Raw genomic sequence first — 24,273 nt, forward strand, 5'->3', positions numbered from 1 at the left:
AAACACTTGATCTCATGAGGGCGCTATTGATAAAAAACAAAGTTGTGTGTAGCTTGAAATGGGAGAAGCTTGATGAGGTCGCGCAAGTTGCACCATCTGCTGTGCAGTGAGTGAGATCTGATGCCATTCCGCCTGCGAGGGCCTACTCATGCCTACATGTCAGGCTAGAAATGAGAGCAGCTGGAGCCATCACATTGAATTGATGATCAGGTTTGCTGGAGGAGGGGGGTTATTTTGGAAAATACACCTTTCCTATAAATTTCCACGCTAGTGACGGAGCACATATATGATATAAATTGGTGACGAAAAGTCCCCAAGGCTGTTTGAATTATTGTCGTACTTGCTGAGATCTGATTTCACTATTTTGAGCATATTCTTTGGCTTTTAAATTAACAGTTTCGCCAGTGTGATTAGTTGACTTGTAATTTCATATGTCCCCATTTAATTTGGCGAATTAACTATCAATAACATTTTTAAAATATTGAATAATTAATACATTTCACAAACTGTTGTGTCAGCCAGATTGCCATTGCCCTGACAAAGGATGCCCTCTATGACCACTTTGTGTCTTAGCAAGTGCGCCCTCTAACAGTACTGATTTTTCTTTTAAGGACCCTCAAGATCAGTCAAATCCTAGAGAAAGTACTTCAAGGAAAAAATCCAGATTTAATATGCCTGGAGGTGAATTCTAAAAGCGCAAACAAAAAAATTCTAATACCAAACTGTAAATTCCTCAACTGTAGTATGATAATTTTTTCTGGTAATTTTCCCAATTTTTTTTTTATTGCAAAAATGAAACACAAGGAAAAGAACATAAGTAGTAGCACCATAACAATTGGTGATCAGTGATGTCATATAAACTGAAAGGACATACTAGGTATAGCACGTCTTGTGTTCATTCCAATACACGATTCAACCCAAGATCAAATCGTGATAAACCTGCAAGCTACAGCTAAGTAGCAATGTCACTGAGATCATGCAGTAATTAGTATCTCATTGCGGCAAGAGTGCAAATTGAAGTTAAATGTCCATGATTTGCAGCGTTTGAATCCAATGCATTACAAATGCATTCATATGTCAGCGTTGTTAAACTCTATTTAAACATACACATACACTACAGTTATATTTGGAATTCGTTTATTAAAATTCAATAATTTAAAAAGGATCTTTCACAATAAAAACTAATTTACATAATAGTTATCTGGATAAAGCTTCAAAACAATGAAAATAGTTCTTAGAAGCAAATGACCGTCGAGCCCAATGTTCTTATTACCATGGTTACACAAGTCAGGGTAACAGCAGACGTGATTACAGGAGAGAATGAAACAGTATTTTGATTGCAAAAACAAGTCATGTGACTTTCTCACTCTAAATGAGATTTTGGCGGCCATTCACAAATAAGGTCTATATTGACAATAACACGCATTTTATAAATCCCACAATTCAACAATTCCAACTCACAAAAGTCTGTTATAAGATTGAGAGAAAAGGATACTTTATGAAAGGGGGGCAAGAAGGATAGCTGGTACAGGTTACAGTAAATGAAAAAAATGCATTTTACGTTTTTAAAAGAAATAAGACTTTACAAATAAAGCAAATTCCTAATTACATTTTTTTAATATACTTGATAATTTGTGTTTAAGAATCAAAATTTGAAATTGCGTACGAAATACGGCATTAAATGTGGAAAATGCTTCACACGCTTACAAAAACAAAGATCATTGCACAAATTACGGATGAATAAAATATCGAATTACATTTTACACCTTGCCCATGTCTATGAATTTACGTTTTTTAATTTATTTAAATTACATTATTATGAAAATAAAAACAATTGATTACAGCTTACGAAAATACCCCTTGTCGATCCTCTTTATGAACAAGATATTTGATATGTACGCCTTCACATTCAGGTTTTCAAAAAAAAAGCGGAATCATCTGGTAATTCACACTGAGATATTACTAGCATTGTACCTAGGACAGTGTAATAATATTATCACATATATTCCAGTTGTGTTTTTTAACCTTTTCACCATCTATTCCCTCTTTTCATCACAAATTAAAATAGTCCCATTTATAGTCTGCAATTTCCTGCAGAAGATTGGGACAAAAATAGCCAATTTTTTTGAGTAAAAAACTGAAAATTGAAATTTTGTCAGTTGGCTTCAAAATCAGGGTTTATTTCCAGAAATATTGAAGAACATAAAAAAGTGCAGAAAATGTAGGTGAGAAAGTCTGGTGGTGAAAAGGTTAAAGCAGGGGAGTAGTCACCTTTGCATGCGACAGGCAGTCATATTATATTGCAATTTACAATCACGCGTCTACCCATAAGCCTTTGCATTATTAGCCTGCATTGTTAATCAATTGGGACTCAGTACATGCCCAGGGTATAACCCCTCTGATTTAACATTTGATTATGCAATCTATGTAATACAAAGATTTGTGGCTCCAAATAAAAATTGTAAACAGTTTTTTGCTGGTGGGAGAAATTTTCCCAATTTGTCGAGTGACCAAGTACCTGCTATTTATAGAGATTGAAATAATAGTGTACAATAGGTAGAAAGAAAGACATTTATGGAATGTTGTTTAAAATACAAATCTGCAGCATATGTACAATGTACATATGAACCTCTTTTCTAGAAAATAGAAATTTTAATTCAAATGTGTACTCCATTTTGGGGAAAGTGTATGTCTCTATAGCAACCTGAAAAGCTTCCCATTGATCGTTTGACGATAATTTGAAAGGTTTCAAAATTTCAGGAGTGAACTTTACCCAGAGTTCATTGCACAGACACACAGACTGCAGTGTATTTACCAGGCTTCACATTCACTTATTCATTTACATAAATATTACAAGTATTAAAACATTGAGAAAGTGACAAAAGAGCTCAAATAAAATGTCAACTTCACAAAAATACATAAAAATTAAATAAAATTATCTGTTTCTGCTCACGCTGTTTTTTTTTTCTGGTTTTGGCCAAAATACTGTAAAAGCATAACTTTTTACTTGTACTTTGTGGATACTCATTATATTTAATTTTAATGGCTTTTACTTATCAGCGAAAATAGTGAGATAAAAACCCAATGAATAATTAATACTTTTACAGTATTTTAAAAATGAAGGTAACAAAAAATGGTGCCAGGACCAAAAACAAAGCTTTTTTATTCTTACAGTCAACATTACTACGTAAACTGCTTTAATTTAATTTTAATTTAAAAATCACAAAATTTTGTAGAAATAAAAATTTATCTGGCATCTTACGTTGTGAAGTGTCATGTGACTTTTGTGAGAATGTCATTATAAAGTCCTGAAATTGTGAACATTTATAGCCATGAAAATTAAGCAGTTTCCAATCTATCATCGGGGGCAGAGCTACGTCACAAGACGTTCCACGTTGCTAAGAGGCGCACCACTGTACCACGTATTTCTATGGGCTCTGTGCGCACTGCTGTGGAACGCCGAGCGAAGAGCCGGTGAAAATTCAAGAAAACAGAAACTCAACTTTGAAGTAATCCTGAACAATAAAATGCGTTACACATGCAGCGGTTATCTTGTTACACTGTTCAACAACCATCCTGTACTGTTTTCTGAGAGTTTTCGGCCTTTGTTTTCACCGTGATGGTTGCCATGCGGTGAAAATGCCTGGATGTACGCCCCCGAGAATACAGAAAACTAATATGTGTAGTAAATGTCTTAAATTATCTCTAAGTTTTTATATAAATTGTAAAATTATACATTATTTTGTCCATGGAAAGTGTTTGTTTAATACTTTATGATTGGTTGAAATTCAGGTACATGTGAATTGTCAACCAATTAGAATTGATTTTACTGAAACATTTAGTACATTACTATGCTTGCTACCAGTGGTTGTTTCAAAATACCGTATATTTACCCATGTCAGTTTAATACTGCTTTCTAGCACCTTTATACATGTACATACTAATACTGTACTATGGTACGAAATCTTATAAATTTGTAATGTCACTGAATGGGGTAAATTAATCTGTTAAAAACCTGTGATGTCACTGAATGGAATTCAATTAATCTGTTAAAACCTGTGATGTCACTGAATGGGGTCAAATAATCTGTTAAAAACCTGTGACATCACTGAATGAGAGTCAATTAATTTGTTATAAACCTGTGATGTCACTGAATGGGGTCAATAACAGTTACTGGGATGTTACTCCTGCCATTGCTTTCAGTGTTCTCTGTAGCATTATTCCGCTGTTCTAACAACTCTGCACTGTCTCGTCGTATTGTAGGGCTACTCTGATCTACAATATTTCTTGTAATTGGTTGCCGTGGACATGCAATGTGTCTAGGAGTTCGTGATAGATTATTTAGTCTGACTGTTTCTGTCGCATTCTCTGATTGGTTGGTTCTAAGAGTGGCACATTGTAAACCATCCAATAATGGGAATGCACTATTTGTTGATGAATTACGTCCACAGCGGTTGCCATGATAACCTGGAAATGTCTGTGTTGACCACAGCCCCCCTGTGGTATCTTCTGTCGGTGAATACGGTGGGGGTTCCTCAACATAACTAGGAGCTGTTATCAGATATGAGGGTGCTGGTTCGTATGGATACGAAAGCGGCATCTGAAATGCATAAATATCACGCATATTGACGAAAACTTCATCACTACCAGGAACTGTATACACGGGTAACATGCTCCCATCATAGGCTGGCACAAATCTTTCTTGCAGGGGATTTGGTTCACTAATACGATTCCTACTACGAGGTCTTCTCTGTCTTCGCACATCATCAACTACTGAATTACTTGCACTTCGCCGTACATTCCGTCTTTCATTTCGTGGCTGTTGAAGTCCAACGAGGGTGCTAAAATTAACTCGATCTGCATTGTCGTCTTGTATTGGATGAACACGTCTTTCAAATACTTGAGAATGTGGCCTTGTGACTGCAGAACGTGTTCGAGACTCCCTGTTCGGTGTCGCCGTTTCCTCGGATTCTACACTTGTGCTATTTTGTGTCAATTGTGGTTGCGCCATTGAAATATTTTCTCTTCTACTTGTCTCGTTTGACCCACTGGCCTCTGACCTTCCATTTGACCTCTGCATAGTTGTCATAACAACTGATTCATACTGCGGCAACAGATTGCTGTGATTTTCATGTTCAATATCGCTACTGAGAAGACACGTATTGTCGCGTTCACGTAAGTAGCTAGCATATGGAGGTCGCAAAAAATTATGTCCTTGTCGCCGACCCAAAGTGTAGGAATGATTTCCTGGTGAGAAAAAAGTAAAAATTAAATAAAATTTGCTAAAGAATAGGTTTAGTCACGTACATCTTTTTAAACCTGTGACTCAAACATTTTGTTGTTGTTGCAACATTGCATATTGGTGCACCATGCATGACAGATTTGAAAAATGTTTGTTTTCTGTGTCAGAGAAAGATTTTTACCCAAATACACTTTTTATTCATGTAGTCAAAAGCACTATTTAGAAATGTTAATCGTTGAACATATATATTACTGTAATGGTATTGAATAAATCTTATTCCGAAAAAAACTACTTTTTTTCCCAAAAGTAGAAGTTGTGTACCATAAAATATTTTATTTTAGCTAAAGTTATTTTTTGACAAAATGACTTTTTGGGTGTTTTGTATGGAATTTATTTTCACTAATTTTTGGCAAGTTGAATGTACAAGCAGCCTGTTGGCTGAGATAGCTCTGCTGTTAGCAATGCACATTGCAGTTAAAGAACAAAAGATATCATTAGAAAATGAACAATATGTATAGTATTAAAGCAATGGGACTTGCTGTTTTCAACAAAAATTCAAAAATATCACTTTTCACCAAAAGTGACAAAAATATTCATCAAAATTATATAATTGAAGATATCGCCACTAAATGAACAAATCTGAAAGAGGTCCACATGTAGTACCTATATATGTAATATCAAAGCAATTGGACTTGCGGTTTTTAACAAGAAGTCGAAAATATCACATTTTACCAAAAATGACAAAAATATTCACCAAAATTAGAGAATTGAAGATATCATCATGAAATGAACAAACCTAAGAGAGGTCTACCCAAGGTACATATACACCAAGTATCAAAAAGCATTCAGGGTTGTAGTATTCAAGAAGAAGTCGAAAAATTAAAACATTGACACGGATGATGGACGTTGACGGACAATCACTCATATGATAAGCTCAGCTCGACAAAGTTGACAGCGAAGCTAAAAAAAGTATATTTGTGGATTTTATTTTCACTGAATCATTCATTCAACAAAAATAGCAAAAAATAATTCCAAGCGAAAATATTTTACAGTAAATAAACAAATCAGTGAAAAATAAATGCTGACATAGTGTTTTTTTTTCAAATTATGACTAAATCTACACCGGGATATATAGATAATGAATCCTGTAATCTGATTGGTGGAAATTATCCAGCCATGCTATAGGAATAAACTATAAACAAAATTGCATATGACTGACCAGGTATAAGAATTCTCCGACTGAACGTTCTCCCAATAGCTGAACTCGTAACACTTGGATCGTCAGATAATGCGTCTATTTCATGATGTACCTGTTTGAAATAAATATCAAATTAATGACAGACATGCCTGACTTTTCAGAAATTTGGTAAGAGAAGTTATTTTCCTGTGACTTATAATTTTAAATTTTTAAAAATAAACATAAGGTATTTTCATAATCATAAATGACATACATAATGAATTTATATGCTGAAAATGAGAAGAGAAATCTGTCTAAATGTCTCATATTAGTAAAAAGATCAATGTCGGATAAAAAACTTAATTCTTTTAGTTTTTTCCCCAAAACCCCCCACCCCCCACTGAAACTTAATTGATAAATATTGATCGTGGCATCAGACTACATTAACCATTAAATACAAATTGATAATCGGACAGTAGTATGGCATAGTTGGTTGTAATAATGAAGCGGAATATACGCATGCGCAAACTAATTTTCAGGGTTCTGCGCATGCTCTAGTTTCATGACCTGAAATTGACCTCATTTGACGCACATATTTACACTTGGACCAAACCATTTTCTCGTCTTGGATGTTTTTTTCATTTTCTGATATTTTTGTCAATGATCCCACCCCCACACTAAAGCAAATACGTTTTTTATCCGACATCGATCTTTTGACCTCGTCCCTAACGTAAAGTACATTTGGGGCATATCTTCCAACTTCCAAGCAAGTTAGTTCTGCTAGTATAAAATATTTCAAGATATTTCTTTGTAATATTTACCAACATTATTGATATAAGACAGATTAATTACTTGATCTGCATAATTTACATATGTGGCAGTTTCAAAGCAATCCGAGCTAGCTTTACAATACCCCCCCTCCAACTGTCTATTTAGCTGGCAATGTTGACAGAAATTGTTAAAACTTACATAGTGTTTTGTAGCTTGGTGTTCACTGCATAGCAGCAATATAGTAAATACCATAGCCATTAAAGATGATAGCGTGCCTATAGCGTAGACAACACACTGTGTGTAGGTGATATCTAGTATCGCCGTGGAGATCAACGAACACTGCAACGTGCCATGAAATGTCACTTGTTCACTTCCTAATAGAAATAAACAGCAACATATATATAATACAAAGTCATATATTTGTTAATATTGTTGTCCTATATGTACTTAATAATCAAATTTGCATTTGTAGGACACACAATAATATTCATTTAAAGCGGGGGAGTCTTCACCTGCACATGCGTCAGATGGCCATAGCGTGTCATTATTTACAAACAAGCGTCTACCCATGAGCCTTTGAGCTTTTAGCATGTGAAGTTATCGTCGCTTGGGACTCAATTCCAGCGTGTGCACAGGTGACGACCCTCCCACCCACTTTAACAAATCAAAACTGCTAACAGATGTACGCACATGATTGTTATTGTACATATGCATATGAATACGGCATGAAACTAAATAAATAGACAAGTTGTGAAACACGTTTTTCAGATTTCTACAAATCAGAAAAAAATACAATCTTTCACAGCCAAACAATCCATTTGGATAATATTAAGCCAACCGCTCGTCGTTTTATGTGGAAAAATCACTTGCATACGAATGCCTAATTACACAAAGAACATGGAACACTTTCCTGGGGTATTTGAAGCCAAAAATTGTCATTCCAACTCGGCAGCAAATCAGCAACGGCCTTACAGTTTAGAAGACAATTTTGGTTAGATGACAGTTAGATGACAACCTGAAAAAAACGCACAACTAGTCTATTTATTCAGTTTCATGCCGTATTCAAGATGCCTGTCCCCATATAGTAAATATTGTGTGCTAGCTGACTGTGCTTAAAATTTAAGTTAGGCCCAGACTTTACAGAGTACCACTTTAAAGTTGAATCTCACCTCCAGCGTCTAGAATACTTGACGACGAATTCTGATGCGGCGTGTGATTCTCAATAACATAACACTGACATTCTTTGAGAGTTTTTCTACTAACGCAGTGTGTGAAACTCTCTAGGAATGGAATAACTTGTACAGCCAACAGTGCTGCGCTGGATAGACATAGGGATATGCAAACCACTGTCAGTAAAAGAGAAACAGCAATCTGAAAAAGAAGAATCAAGAAGAAGAGTGTTAAAACTTTCTTTTTTTCAAAGTGTTTTTTACCAGGTGACATTTCCAAACTAAGAATTAAGTCACTGCAACTCTCCTGATGTTTGGAAAGCCAGGCACTCTGCTAAGTAAACAGTCTGTTCAGGAAATCAAACCCAGAATTTTTCTGATGTGAAGCGCGTACACTTACCAATGAAGTACCATCAGTCAATGTTTAGTAAATATTTCCTAATGATTTTCACTCTACAAATTGCAAACCATTACTGCTACAAATTTGGTAAATTGAGAACTTGAAGGCACTACTCATGACATAATATGATTAATTATTATAAAGTCAGACAAAAAAAATAGAATAACGACAGTTGTTTTGTTTAAATAATTTCACAGAATGGCTGTAAACTGTCTAGAATTCACAATGAACCACTGAAAAGCCACACTGAATATTGTTGTGACCTCTGATTATCCTTTGTTTTTAAACTTGTTTCGTTTATAAAATGTGAATTTCAGTTTACCAATTTATAAATTTAATAACTATGGTAAAATGTTTTTCTTATTTTGTTTATGAAATGTGAATTTCAGTTTACCAAATTACAAATTTTATAACTATGGTAAAATGTGTTTTTTTTATTTTGTTTATGAAATGTGAATTTCAGTTTACCAAATTACAAATTTCATAGCTATAGTAAAATGTTTTTTATGATTACTATATCTATGTATGATTTTATGTTGTGTCAATGACACACAAGTGAATTAGCATAATTTGTTGCGTCACAGCAAGTCTGTTTGTGTCAGTGGTTAGCAGGGTGTTAGCCAGCCACCAGTCCACCCTCCAAAACAGACTGGCAACTTTTTCACATTTTTTGTTTTTTTTCTATTGTTCTTACATAGTTTTACCAATTTGAAAATATATTGAATCTACATTTTCATGAAGTTGAATTGTTTTGGACTTGTAGTTGCAAATTCCTGGTCAATAGCCTGAGGGTTAAAGGCATGATACCATGTTTATGCCTTATTATTGGACTACTGTAAAATACTTTAATTTCACTTGGAATTAATTTTCGCTATTTTCGCTAGAAAAATGATTCAGTGAAAATAAAATCCAGCAAATATACCTTTTTACTATATTTTACATAAAATTCATCAAAAATCAGTGAAAATAAATTCAAAACACCAAAATGTCTTTTCAGCGAAAATTAATTCTAGCTAAAATAAAGTATTTTACAGTATATAGTTTGTCATATTTTTGTCAATGCTATTCATTTACATATAGTGTAATCACATTATGGGAATAACGAGCTCATTAATTTCCCACCAAGTAACTAAATTCAGACAGTCCACTATGACTAATAGTTCTATTATGTATTTACAACGTAATGTTATATCAATAGAAACACATGGCGGCCACACCTAATAATGTTATGACTCACATTTCAATATTTGCATCAGAATTTTTTGCTACCGGTAAATATGTCGGACGACAATTGTGAATATTTAAGTTTTCCCAAAATAAATGTTAACATTTTGTACGACTTAACATACTACTTCTTGTACATGCAATGCATTATGGGAGCAAACTTCCAATTTCATATAATGAAAAAATATTATTCTGAAAACTCGCTAAATTAAATATAATTTTTTTAATGTTTTAACATTTTTTTCAATTTGATAATTTTATGTGACTTTTTAATCCCTGGTGTCACAGAAAAAATTGACATTATAAATAAAAAAAAAGAAATAATTTCACCATGGAAACCAGTGCAAAAATTTTCCCCAAGATATTTTGCATGGCCAGGGTTCTCCCCAGAACATTATAAAATAGGAGTTCCCAGCAATTTTTAGATAGAGATATTTAGCATAACATTGAATACAATAGATATACTCTATTGTTATATGCTATGTTTTAATAGGGATAACATTGCCACCAGGCCTAGTTATAAAACAAAAGCATGCAATGGGCCATTCCAGTTTATATCTGCACCCCCCCCCCTGTTGATGAGCTTGTGTGTTTACTTCATACAGGGTATAATTTCCATGAGTTTCTAAGTCATACAAAGTTTTATTTCCAAATCACCATTCACCATACAGTAATGGAAATCCAAAACTATAGTTCCTACTTATGGTGTTGATGAGTTCCATTGTGCCACCATACAGAGTAGGATTTCCAAATACACCGGTAACTCTCATCATATGCTAATTTACCAAGTTCAAAATTTTATATCTGATAATGGAAATCCAAACTAGTCTTGATTCACGGTGTTGATGAGCTCATTCGTCCCACTATCATTATCTAATTTCAGAAATAACTATTTCGTACTGGCCCAATACAGTCAGAATTCCAAATTTTTTTAGTCATACAGTGTTGGAAATCCAACATCATCAACCGGTATGTGGTGAGATAAACTAGGCCATATTTTATTTAGTAGCCATAACTGCCTGGATTTCCAGAATTTTTTTTTTTCCATACTCGTCTGGATTTCCAGATTCTGTTTCTCCATATACAGTTGGAATTCCGGGGTATTTTCCCCATCATACAGTGCTGGAAATCCGACCTCATCAACAGGGGGGTGCAGATATTAACTGGAATGGCCCAATGATGTTTTGCCTACAGGACTTGAAATACCAGAATGCACACTGATACTAATGGAAACACATACAAATTTGCAAAATTTCGCTACAAAGTTTTCAGTTTCAGTTGATTAAATCAGACGTTCAAATTGTTTTCCACCAATTCGGTATTTAATTACACACAAAATATGTGCATACAGCATCAGCCAATAATACAGAAATCACTGATGTGGCATACTGAATGTTTTTTCCCTGTTGTTGTATGTAAAAAAGACATCATACAATACTACAGTATGGTCTGAGCATAGCTCAACTCCAAAGCTGGCTATCAGTTGACTTTGGCTTTCATAAAAAAATTATAATTTCTAAAGTGAGCATCATTGTCATCATATTCTCAATTTAATTATTGTAGTGTTTACTCTGCATAATTTAGATTTGTGGGGTTTTGAAAGAAAGCTAAACTAGCTATCCAGTTTAAAACTAACTTATGTTAAGTTACCCTCCAAGCTTACTGTTCGTAAATATATAGTCCTAAAAAAACAACCAAAAATTGATGAAGCAGCAATGTCTGATGATGACAAAAATAAAACTGTTTTTGTTTTTTTTATATTTGATGCTCTAAGATTGTGGTGCATAACAAACTAATGCAACCATTTTATTAACCTTTTCACCACCAGACTTTCTCACCCAAATTTTTTGCACGTTTTTCTTATATTCTTCAATATTTCTGGAAATGAATCCTAATTTTGGAGCCACCAGACAAAATCTGAGTTAATTTTTATTTTTCACTCAAAAAATTTGGCTATTTTAGTCATAATTTTCTGAAGGAAGGTGCAGACTATAAAATGGGACTATTTTGTGAATTTGCGAAAAAAAAGATGGAACTGGTAGTGAAAAGGTTAATGCAAAGTATGTCTGAGTCATACATAACTCAGTATTTTAACATTCCTACCAGGTACCAACCTGATGAGATTAAAATCCACTCAGTTGTAAACACATTTACATATACAGTAAACCCTAATACTACGAGAGTCAATACTTTTGCAATTTTCATGAATCTGGAAAAATCACAAAATACATGTATTACAGTGAAGTTTTCATTAGAATCCTTGAACAAAAGAATAACAGTGACATCAAATGTTGTCCTCAAATATGCTCTCATGTTATGAAATAATAAAATTACTAGCAGTGCAAATATAACTTTGGGAGAAAAAACAGTCAATTTGATTTTTATTTTGTCTAAAAATCAACATCATTATGACTGATCAGATCTAGTAGATTAATGTTAAAAAAAATAGACAAGCAGATATTTAGTCATAAGACTAGCAATGATGAAAATTTGAATAAAAAGATTTTTAAACATATTTTCCCTAAAAATTAAGTGCCTTCATAACATTGAAATTCAAACCCTTAAGTGTATGCATTTTTAAAAACTTAAAAACTGACAAAAAATAAGATTTGTACCATTCCTTGCCTAAATGTTTGATCAATATTAGTTTGATCATTAGTTAGGCCAAATTATAATTTTTTTTCATGAAAATGGGTGCTCAGTCTATGTCACCAAGTCAAATTTCAAGACATGAAGACAATTACACATTATCTTTAATTTCACCCAAATTTCCTCATGTAGTGATTATATTGAACTACATGTATTACAGATATGCTCCTGATGTCAGAAAAAACAAGAATTTGGAACGCATAACATAAAGTTCAATTGAGATGGCCTATGTAAACCTTTTAATAATTCTTCCAAAGAGTGCTGGTATTATCCATTTCTGAGTCATTGTATACGAGTTCAATACATGAATTAAATGATACACCGGAATTTAATTCTAAATCCAGAAAATAAGTCATCTGATCTAGAGATAAAAATACATCTAGGTTCTGTAAAAGCCTATTTCATTCTTTAATTAAAATTAAAATCACATGAGGTTTTGTCGGTATGTTTGTCATGGAGCTTAAGTAGAAAAGTCCCCTTGAGAATTAAATTAATATAACCCCTTGATTGCACTCCAAGTGATGACATCGATATTGTTAATACTAGTATATCATATCACAGGTGTAGATGACAACGCTGCACGCCACACAACTAGTAGAATACTATGGATCCCACATGTTACTTTAATAATATATATTAGAGGTTATTACAGGAATATCACCAGTGTTCCCTCTAAGCCTTATTTTCGCTCATTTTTCTCAGATTCAATTGTAGTTTCTTAGTGAAATTTTGTTTTTTGATTTTGTATGCAAAAAAAAACATTTCAAGGGGAAAATGGACAAATTTTCTCAGTATTTTCAAGATTCAAAAAAATTAAAAGGAACAGTGCATATCACAAATAATGCACAAAGGCAGTATGTTGATTGCATCGAGCAACATGTAGTGGACATTGATGTACACCCATACTGTCCACTTTCAAACACATCCATATGGCATTTTATAAACAGACGAATTCCATTGTTTTCAGTGTCAGATTTACAATATTGTTTGATTTGTTAAATATGTCACCATTTTACTTGTTTACGGAAGCCACTCATCAGAAGCATTGATACATTGAAGTTTTGTTTAAAACGTTAGAATATCATACAAAAAGCGTTATCTGCAAGAGTTCTGAAATTTGCATTTGCAGTCATTTGCACTGGATCGCACATTCACATTTTCCATTAATATCATTGGATTAGATATTTATCACATGCATTTTATAACCAAAAAAAAAAGGAAAGCAGCAGAGCCTTGAAAGTGGAATTATTGCTGATATATTACAAATACATCATTATGTGGATATTATCATATTTCTTTGTTGCAATGGTGTATATTACATGTGAATGTACTGTAGAATACTTTATTTTCGCTTGGAATTTATTTTCGCTATTTTCACTGAGGGGGTGACTGCCTTCATGTGCTTTAAAATCTAGCGTTAAAATATGTGAAGAAAAACAAATTATTTGTTGAGTAGTTATCACCCCTCTGAAATTTGCTATGTATATTACATGTGAATGTACTGTAGAATACTTTATTTTCGCTTGGAATTTATTTTCGCTATTTTTCACTGAAGGGATGATTCCGTGAAAATAAAATCCAGTCAATATACTTTTTTTCCTATATTTCCCATTAAACTCATCAAAAAACAGTGAAAATAAATTCCATACAAAACGCCCCAAAAGTCTTTTCAGCGAAAATTAATTCCAGCGAAAATAAAGTATTCCACAGTATTATCGGTATGTACATGTGTGTGTATGTATGTATGCTATGTACCCGGTAATGATTATGCTTGTTAGTGGCATTTGATTTTTTTCAAAATTTAATAAGCTTTTTTTGGGGAGCAACAGAATAATCCTTCTGAAAATAAACACATGAGCTTGCCATCATATGGAACAATTTTTACCATAATCCGTAGTACCATATTCATACTGTATATGAACCCAGAAGATTTGGCTAACCTATTGATAGTGTGTATAATGAAAAGGTTTCATAGCCTACGGTATGTACATGTACACGTAATCACATTAATTATTCACTGGGTTTTAATTTTGCTTATTTCGCTGACTGGAAAATGTACTAAATGAAAAACCAGTGAATATGTAAAATTTAGCATATAACACATTATCTAAATGATAAAACCGTGAATTTAAAAATTCACTGAATATGCCTGAAATGGTAAATCAGCGAAATTTAAACCCAGTGAAAATTAGTCATTTTACATTAAAGTGATATGCATTTTTTATTTGTCATATGTTATGTTACACTGTGGAAATATGCATGCATGTATGTGACAGTTAAACTTCTTTCACAGAACTTCTCAATGCTAATGTTGTTGCAACAGTGTTGTTACAAGTGAATGTCTTGCTTACACTGTGTGACTATTCTTCTACTTTGTGATAATTGCTCTAATTTGATTCTTTTGAGCGGCTGAATAATCATTCTAAAATAAACTTGTATACTGATAAGCTCTTTGAACCTTTTCAAAACCAGACTTGCTTGGCCACAATTTGTTTGTCCCTTTTTTCATATATTTTTCAATATTTCTAGAAATTAACCCCTCATTTTTGGCACCAACAGACAAAATTTGAGTTAAATATCAGTTTTTACACACAAAAATTGGCTATTTTTATCCCAATCTTCTGAAGGAAAGTGCAGACTATAAACAGGACTATTTTGTGAATTTGTGATGAAAAGATGGAACTGATGCTGAAAAGATTAATATGTACTTATTGGACTGTATGTGAACCCTGAAGGTCAAGACAATTTTCTGGTGTGATATATAAATTTTATCTGTCCTGTGTTATACTATGGAGATATGCATGTAATAATGTTGCTAACGTCATGGCAACCATAAGATTAAACATTAATTCAGGACTTGAAATTCACAGTGGGCACCAAAAAAAACAACAATAAATGAATGACTTATGAACTTTAAAATTTAGCATAAACCTACTTATTATTATTTGCTTAGTTCTTATAACCACTCTGAAATTTACTACATGTAATGTCAACCAAGCTAGACATATTACTATTGACACAACAAACACATTCATTTCATTTTTAAAAATATTCATAAATTTTAATGGCAGTTGAATCCAACCAGCCAATCAGTGACATGGTCTGCTTCTATGTCAAATTCTATTGGTATTCCACTGACCAATAGAAATCCGGTATCAGTTTGAATTGTGAAATGTATAAATATTTATAATAATTTCGGGAATGGGTTTATTGTGTTGATAGTACAAAGACAAACTACGTAATGTTGTACATTTCCTGTAGTAAAACATTACCATAAATAAATTATAATTCACATCCTGTTTGACAATCACAACATTTATGCATGAAATTTTAGTATTTGTAGAACGTGAAAAGTAAAAAATTATGATTTATTCAAAACTTTTTTGAAAGAATTTGTTCAAATCGAATGAGATGGCAATATTTTTTAAAAAATGTTTAATATGCATTATTGTATTATTCTACTACATGTATTTGGTACAAAACAATATTTTTGACAAATTTAATAATAGTGTTTGTCATAATTACGAGCTCTTACTAAAAATAGAAATGACGTCATCATAAAATGTGGTAGAGTGCATGAAATAAATCAAATGTAAACATACGCAGACAAAAAATGAATTTTCAAATCCAACTGCATTATTTTAATACGGCTTTCCTCGTAAGTTGTTGTGAATATTACTTTAAAGTGCCTGTGAAATGGCTGCTATTTTCACGCCTAAAATTATCCATTGATACATAAATATTATTAATTTATATGTTTCTAAGCATGAATTATTTTTTTAAGTGAAAAAATGTGTTTTAAACTCAATCAACGGCAACTTTGTTTTTGTGTATTTTAATACGAGGCTCCTCATTAGCTTCTTATTTGCATACAGAAATTCCCCTTGTGACGTCAGAAGGGGAAGTCGCATGGCAGCTTGCATTGCCAATACGTGTAAATAAGGCAAATTTCTTGTGCAGTTTTCTCGTCTTTGACTAAATTTTCACTTATGTACTTGTTCGTCGAGGAGGAATGGACCATAATGAACACATAGTATCAATTTTTGTTGCATGGGGTTGAGTTAGATGCGAAATATGTCCGTTCTGGTGTAGCTGGTCACCGTGATCGTCACCGGCGCACGTTTGTACACTGTCCACTGTCGCTGGACAAAATAGGTTACTAGGCACGTCACTACACTGTTTTATTTCATCTGAGTAAAACTTTCAAAATTAAACTAAAAGAGAACATATTTATAGTCTAAACATTAGACTATAGTGATCACTATAAAATAATTAAAAAAAAATGACAAATCACAATTACTAAATAAATGACAGCCGCGTGGAAATAAATTGAAATTTTGTTGAAATAGGTGAACGCGTCGGGTCACGACGAGGACAAGTGCGTTAAAAGCGGTGTTTAATTGGATAACAAAAATAATGGAGATCGACACACATACAGATAAATTCAGAGTGGATTCGAGTTAGCGTGATCCATGGCGTGATTGTCATAATTATAACATCATATTAAAACTTTATTTAGTGGAAACACATTGACCAAGCCCGGATTCTTATTTCATAAATTATTACGCGGATCAAGCTGCAAGCATGGAGGTAAAAAAAGAACAGAGGTGTGAATTCGACATTCAACACAAACCACCAAACAATTCAGAAACTTTTAGCCTTCGAAAATGAAAACAATTAGCAGTGTGTAAGGGCTGTGTAATTTCCTGTTCGTCCGACGCTTCGTTTTCATGTCACTGTCAAAATTATTGCTACTTTTTACTTAACAGGGACTAAATGGTCTCTATAAAACGATAATCAGGATCGCAAAAAAAAGTCAACTCATTTGAAACACTTGCCGTCTCTCTCTCTCTTCTGAAATCTGCCTCGGTGATCATGGTCCGGAATCTATTTCTTTCAAAAGTGTTGCGCCAGGTTTATGTTGTCGGCGTTTCTCTTTAAACCTAGTTGTGTTTTTTTCATGGACGAGGACAGTTTTTCCAAAAAAAAGAAGCTGAGGTTAAGTGGCTTTTGTCCACTGATGTCGCACTTTCGGATCGATTAGAAACGTGTGAATACTTACACTATTACTATACGTTTCACTGCAACTGCCCATAACACAACATCTAAAAACTCTCTCGAAAAAAAAATAAAATAAAGTAGACAAAAAAAAAAAAAAGAAAAAAAAAACGCCGACCGAAAAATGTATATCGTTCAAAAGTATACTGAATGACCAGTGTTATTACGGCTCAGGGGTATGACTTTTTGGCATTTGGTGGCGCACTTCCGGCGAGAGTCGGAAATACGGAAACAGTCGACCGTTTCAGGATAGGTGGGCGTGGCTACAACACGAGAAATATCCCAAATTAACTTGGATACGAGTAATCATTTTCAGCAAAAAAATCAATAACTGCCCATTTCAGTGGGACACAGATCTAAAATGGGAAAAGTGAGGGTGGGCATTGCACAGGCACTTTAACGTCACTATTATCGCTATTTTAGTTGTACTCGTTTAATTCACTCATTTTTTTTTCGCAAACGAATGTCTTTATGAATAATTAAGCATACAGCGTAATGCATAGTGACGTTCTTTAAACAATCAACATTGGTTTGAGTTTGCAGAGCGAAGTTTGGTTAAACTCTGTAAGTGCTCTGACATCTCAAGATGCTTGGTTGATAATATATTATGATAGGGAAACGATCACACAGTGTTGCAAGCAGCTAGATCATAGGTGCATTTTCAGCCCTAACTGTGGAACTTCATGATTTGTTGTGAATCCTAATTATTGTGAATTATTTGTCTGAACAAATAACAAATAGTTAAAACTATTTCAGCATTCAATTGTTTAGACTAAAAATAGGCTTTCAGTCCAAGTGTTGTATCAGTTATTAATTATTCACTGGGTTTTAATTTTGCTTATTTCGCTGACTGAAAAATGCACTAAATTAAAACCCAGTGAATATGTAAAATTTAGCATAGAACACATTGTCTAAATGATAAAACCGTAAATGTAAAACCCACTGAATATGCCTGAAATGGTAAATCAGCGAAATTTAAACCCAGTGAAAATTAGTCATTTTACAGTATTATTAATAATATTTCAACACAGGTATAATTATATGTTAGGTGTACTTAATTGCTAGACTTATTTGTTTGTCCGAATAGAACGTCTCCATGAATAATTTAACATATGATGTAATAGTGATGTTATTTGAAACCAATACTATTGATGTGATTGTCGAAATGCAGCTTGGGTGAGGTCCACTGGAGCGTGGGTTTGAGAGGCCTGGTTGACAAGGAAATGGTGAATTCAGATGTTATCATGATAGAAAAACATTGCTAGAACATCAGGAACATGGAATATGGTTTCTTGGGCAAAATACATGTACACTGTATCCTCAAATAACACATGCAATTACAAAAGTCAGGAGAGACATCAGTGAAAATCAAAGTTAGGAACTGTTGTTTATTTTAAATTTAACCTTTTTACCAACAAACACTCTCGCCAAATTTATTCTGCACTTTTTTTTCCTAAATTCTTCAATATTTCTGGAAATGAAAGCTAATTTTGGAGCCAACGAACAAAATTTGAGTTAAATCCCCAGCTTTTACATGTACAATGTACTCCACAAATTTGGCTCTATTTGTCCCAATCTTCAGAAGAAAAGTGCAGACTATAAACAGGACTATTTTGTGATGAAAAGAGGGAACTGGTAGTGAAAAGGTTAATGAACTATCCCATCATCAATGAAACAACAAACACCTGCATATCTTCATTTCCTGGTCAATTTATACAAAAAACATAGTTCCATCAAAATATATTAAAAACAACCTGAATACAAGATTTCGCTCATTAATGAAAATTAAATTATTAATAACATTTATTCCAAAGGAAACCATATAAGTTATAACTATAAAGACAACAAAGTCAATCATTACCATGGCAACAATCATATGCACACGAGAAGCCATATTTGAGTTTGGTGCCTACTATTAAAATATGATGGAAGGTTTAACAAGTTGTTTGTTTGTTAAAAGTTTACTCGTACATGAGTTTATTGATACATACTGTATGTGCATTAATTAGACATGCAAATTAACCATTTTCCGTTCACTGCGAGAATCACGTGTTATGCGTGAAATCGAACGTAAAAACAGGACAAACAAAGGTCATAGCATCGTAGTGGCATCAAACATCGCGTGGGATTCGACAAACGCGAAAGTATTTTGGGGGATATTTCCGTGCTTAATAATGTGCTGTCCACATTTGATGATGGTCAATTTCGATAAAGTAAGGGTTTTCGAAAGCAATATTCCTCTATCGAAGATCTGAAGGTCGATGTGAGCTACGAAATAGAGAAATTTGAATTCCAAATCAAATTGTTCGATTTTTGCGACAGACGTTAGACGTGCGTCTTTCTTGCAACTCGCGAGATCTCGCAGTTGAACGGAAAATCACCTATTAGCCACCATGCCTCAACTTTTGAAACATTTTGCAGATTTTTATGTACAAGTACATTGTATATCTCTATAATTAATTTATTAATTTTGGATAAATGAATATAATTTCATAATATTGGCAACATGTTTTGAAAAATATTAAAAAAAACACAGGATAATTTCATAAAAGTTGATAAAATTAACATTAAAGGTTATCAATTTAAAAAAATTTCTTTAAAATCTGAATTTGAGGTCCCTTTACAAAACTACATATGTCCTGATAGGTATTTACAAATAAACTGGGGGAGGGCCATTAAAGTTACAGGTGATAGGGTTTTAAGGAACTATTTGTATCTAGGGTCAAAGGTCAATTTTCAGCGCTCTTATTCTCAATACAGGATAACTGTATGGCATTGGAGGAAACAAACGTTCATGAAATCTGCTATGACCCAATAACAGACCTGAATAAAATGTTTACTACATGTTCTACGAAATTTTATGTTTCCCTGATTTATAAACTTTGGGAAAGTTTGCATCTCATGAAAATAAAATGGTTTACATTATAAAAAGATGTACTCACCAAGGGACGATTTCTTTTCCTGAACAATATCAGAACCAGCATACCTGACACAATTAGCTGTAAAATCAAACAACAATAGAATACAACAATAGAACAACAGAATACAACAATAGAATACAACAATAGAACAATACAATACAATACAACAATATAAGACTAGAAAAGAACAATGAACAGCTGACTTTGAATTTTTATGACTGTTACTGGGACATTATTTTTATTGTACACACACAGTAGGGAAGTTTTTTTCCAACTTGAGATAGTAAAACTTGAGAAGGTCATACACATCCTGGTATTTGCAGGACTACTGCAACTAGCCAGATTCAAACATTTTCAAGCAAGAAAATATTTTAAATTTAAACCACAGCACACATTTTTTTACTTTCAAAACTGTTCTCTCAAGGTCATCTTAGCATGACAGTTTTACTGAACTTGGCCGCTGACATGATGTACTTGAACTTTCAAGAAACATTAAAACGAATTGATATGTTAAGTTGCTGCTACAATATAGATATGCAAATGAGATTGTAGTATTATGCAAAATAGCCATAATGCTGGGATAACACTATAAACTATTGTTGTTTCTAGTCGAATTATTGAACCTATTATTGCCTACATCCAAAGATAATGTTTCAAGAAGAAGTATTCAGAGATAGGCAGCCAGCAGGTCATTAAAAGTTATAATTTTTTATGGCCAAGATAAAGTGTTACTGAAATAGTGACTACTGTAAAATCTGTATTAGAAACCGCGACTTCTATTAAAATGGTACAATGCAACAGAGGGAATGCGGTTTCTATTAGAGTATCTACACATATGAGGAATAATGAATTTTTGGTTCTCAATTATTCAAAAAGAATGGGTGTGACTTCTTTTAGGGATGCGGCTTCTAATACAGATTTTACGGTAGTAAATAGTGATTTGACAATCAATTCATGCCAACTATCATCTACAGTATTGGTAGAAACCAAAGAATGCAGAATCCTGGGTACGGAGCCTAAAACTTCGCAGTAGGGCTGCAAATTTAAGACCATACTGGCCTTCACTGCTTTTTGAGTCTATTGATGACCATAAAAATGTCAAATACGGTGCAAGATAACAAATATTTATGGAAACAAATTTCTATGCGAGTCACCAAAATCAGAGGCGGTGACACGGAACTTTGCATGGGAGGGCGAGATCTGCTCAGTTTTGAAATCCAGACCCTCTGAAACGCTATTTCCTGCATTTTGAGTGGCAAATACCTCGGTACAAAGGTTTCTGCTTGATTCGGGGCTGGGTGGGTGACGGCCCCCTAGCATTTTTTCCGATAGGGAGACTGTCCCCCTCCTTGCCGTCGCCACTGGAAATTACATATTACCCCAGAATGCATATATCTATTTCTATTTTGTGTTCATATAATTTTTTATGGTTGCTAAAAGCATTCAAGCAGGCTTGTAAACAATGACCTACTGGCCGGAAGACTTATTAGAGGGTAAAAATTGCAAAAAATCTCTAAACGTACAATTTAAAATAACAAAAAATGTATGCATACATGAATTTCTGGGCCTTATAATGTCAAGCCCACTACACAGTGAGGAACCCAGAAGGGGTCAAACATTTTAAATCTATTTTTTTGGCGATTATATGAACATTTTTCTTTTTCTTCAGTATGCCAACACGTATTCCTGCAGCACCTTGCATACATTATTTTATCTGTTTCTAGCTTGCAATTTTTTTTTAACAAATCTGTCAGACACCCTCCCCTGAATTCCTAACGTGGATACTGATAAAATTGTGCCACAAGGTTTTAACCTTTGCCCAAACAAACTAGTAATTGAAATCGATAGCTTTGTTTGTGAGCTCCACCCTGATATGAACCGGGTCTGAAATTACCGAACCCTTTTGCATTATTTGAATATCATATTAATATTGTCTCATCTATTTTAATATTTTAAGATATATAATTTTACGTGATGGAACAGTACTTACCGCTGAAGCCACCACATACGTGGGAATGGCACTCTCCGTGTGTTCGATGGAATCAGTAATACTACGTAGACTGAAATACAAAATACCGAGAACCAACCCCAGTAGTGTCAGAAAGACGCCGGTTACTGGAAACAACATCACATTGTCCGTACAACAAAGTATATAATTATTGTTGTCAACCATAATGAATTGTTATTCTCGTTGTTTACATGAACAACATGCGTGGTTCGGTTTTTCTGACGGGAGTTCTTGAAAATGAAACGTCCGATTTTAATATCGTAGTTGATTGGCATTACGGAACGGTCTCCGTAGATGACACGTCCCCGGATTCGGTTCCGCGATAGAAACTGACATTCTGGTGAAAGTCCGATCGTGAATAACAGCCTGTATTGTCTCCGTTACGTCACTTGTACGATCGTGAAATGTCCGCATCACTAGTTATCCAGGTGACCAGCCGGTTGTCATACTGTCGACGGCATAAAAGTCGTAAAATGAACAACCACTCTCACTTTCGATCACAACACTACTCTAATTGAACTCCCTAACTTGGCAAAAATTATCAATAAATATAATTTATATATAAACGTTAATTAAATCATTCATGTTCAAGTTCGTAAAAAACGTATTATGCAAAGCGTATTTTGTATGAATATATTATATTCGAGCATTTTGCTCATAAAAAAGCATATTTTGTTCTCGTTAGTTGACAAATAAAATTAAAAATACATCAACGTTCGAACCTTTTCTTTTTAACTTACATGGTCTTTATTTAAAAGTCAAGTACTGACTATGAGGGCGCTGTGTAATGTTTACTTTTGCTGACAGACAGATGGGAGCAGATTTTTGCTAATCAATGTTGTATTAAAAAGCATCCTAAACTTGTAATCTAAACATAAAATTTGTTATCATTACTTCAATAATTTGATGTTTCAAGAAACCAAAAGGTAAGGAAAGATGGAAATAGAAAATACACAAAAGTCTCTTCGAAGGAAAAAAAATTGCCCCACCCTTGATATTTTTATTTGTACATGTAGTAATATAATTCTCATCAAGTCATGTGACCACAGCCTCATCAATTATGAATAATTTGTAATCAAAATAAACTACCAACTGTATTTATTACCAAATGATCAGAATGAGATCTAGTTTGTGTGTTTTCTATTATTTTTTTATATATTTATTTTAATTTTATTTTATGTTGATCTATTATTTGATGATTTGTTCAAAGTGGAAATAGTTAAATACCAAATATTGAGTTTGTAATAAAAAAAAAATAAAAGCATATATTAAAAATAAAATACGTAAGACTTTAATCATATTGCATTGAGTGAAAAAACTCAAAAAAGCCTATTTTCGAGAGAAACACACATACACTTCACTAGTTTTAGAAAAAAACTATATTTTCACACAATTCACACACAGAGCTAACTAAAGTATATAACATGTGGGTGTTCAAATGCCATCTTCACTGTGAAATATAGGTTTGAATATAAGAGACCATGAACCTGGGTCTCATCCTTAAATGCTGAATTATTTATGTAAACATTAATAGGAAATAAATTATTCACATACATATAACATACAGATGCTCTTTTGTTTGGCTTGCAATGTGATTTCCATACACTAGTAAATGCATTTTGATTTATAAATAAATCATTGGGTCACTAGTTTA

General features: G+C 33.4%; 1 protein-coding gene across 1 annotated transcript; it reads right to left on the reverse strand.

The window, feature by feature from the left end:
- Positions 1–1,120: 1,120 nt before the first annotated feature.
- LOC102809484 (uncharacterized) lies at positions 1,121–23,054 on the reverse strand. The gene is made up of 6 exons (XM_085494321.1): positions 22,602–23,054; positions 20,633–20,689; positions 8,360–8,561; positions 7,389–7,564; positions 6,462–6,552; positions 1,121–5,247 (listed from the first exon to the last, which is right to left on the reverse strand). The coding sequence occupies exons 1-6, from the start codon at positions 22,782–22,784 to the stop codon at positions 4,148–4,150; spliced, it is 1,809 nt and encodes a 602-aa protein (XP_085350447.1). The 5' UTR covers positions 22,785–23,054; the 3' UTR covers positions 1,121–4,147.
- Positions 23,055–24,273: the final 1,219 nt, after the last annotated feature.

This window comes from Saccoglossus kowalevskii, chromosome 20 (genome assembly GCF_978046115.1).
Source record: "Saccoglossus kowalevskii chromosome 20, keSacKowa6.1, whole genome shotgun sequence".
Taxonomy (NCBI): domain Eukaryota; kingdom Metazoa; phylum Hemichordata; class Enteropneusta; family Harrimaniidae; genus Saccoglossus; species Saccoglossus kowalevskii.

What these genes read in the sequence shown, in the direction of transcription:
- LOC102809484 (XM_085494321.1), bottom strand. Translation starts at nt 22,784, where the DNA reads ATGGTTGACAACAATAATTATATACTTTGTTGTACGGACAATGTGATG. An exon ending in ACCAAGCTACAAAACACTAT is followed by an intron (nt 6,553 to 7,388) that starts GTAAGTTTTAAC and finishes TATTTCAAACAG; the next exon opens with GTACATCATGAAATAGACGC. An exon ending in TCGGAGAATTCTTATACCTG is followed by an intron (nt 5,248 to 6,461) that starts GTCAGTCATATG and finishes TTTTCTCACCAG; the next exon opens with GAAATCATTCCTACACTTTG.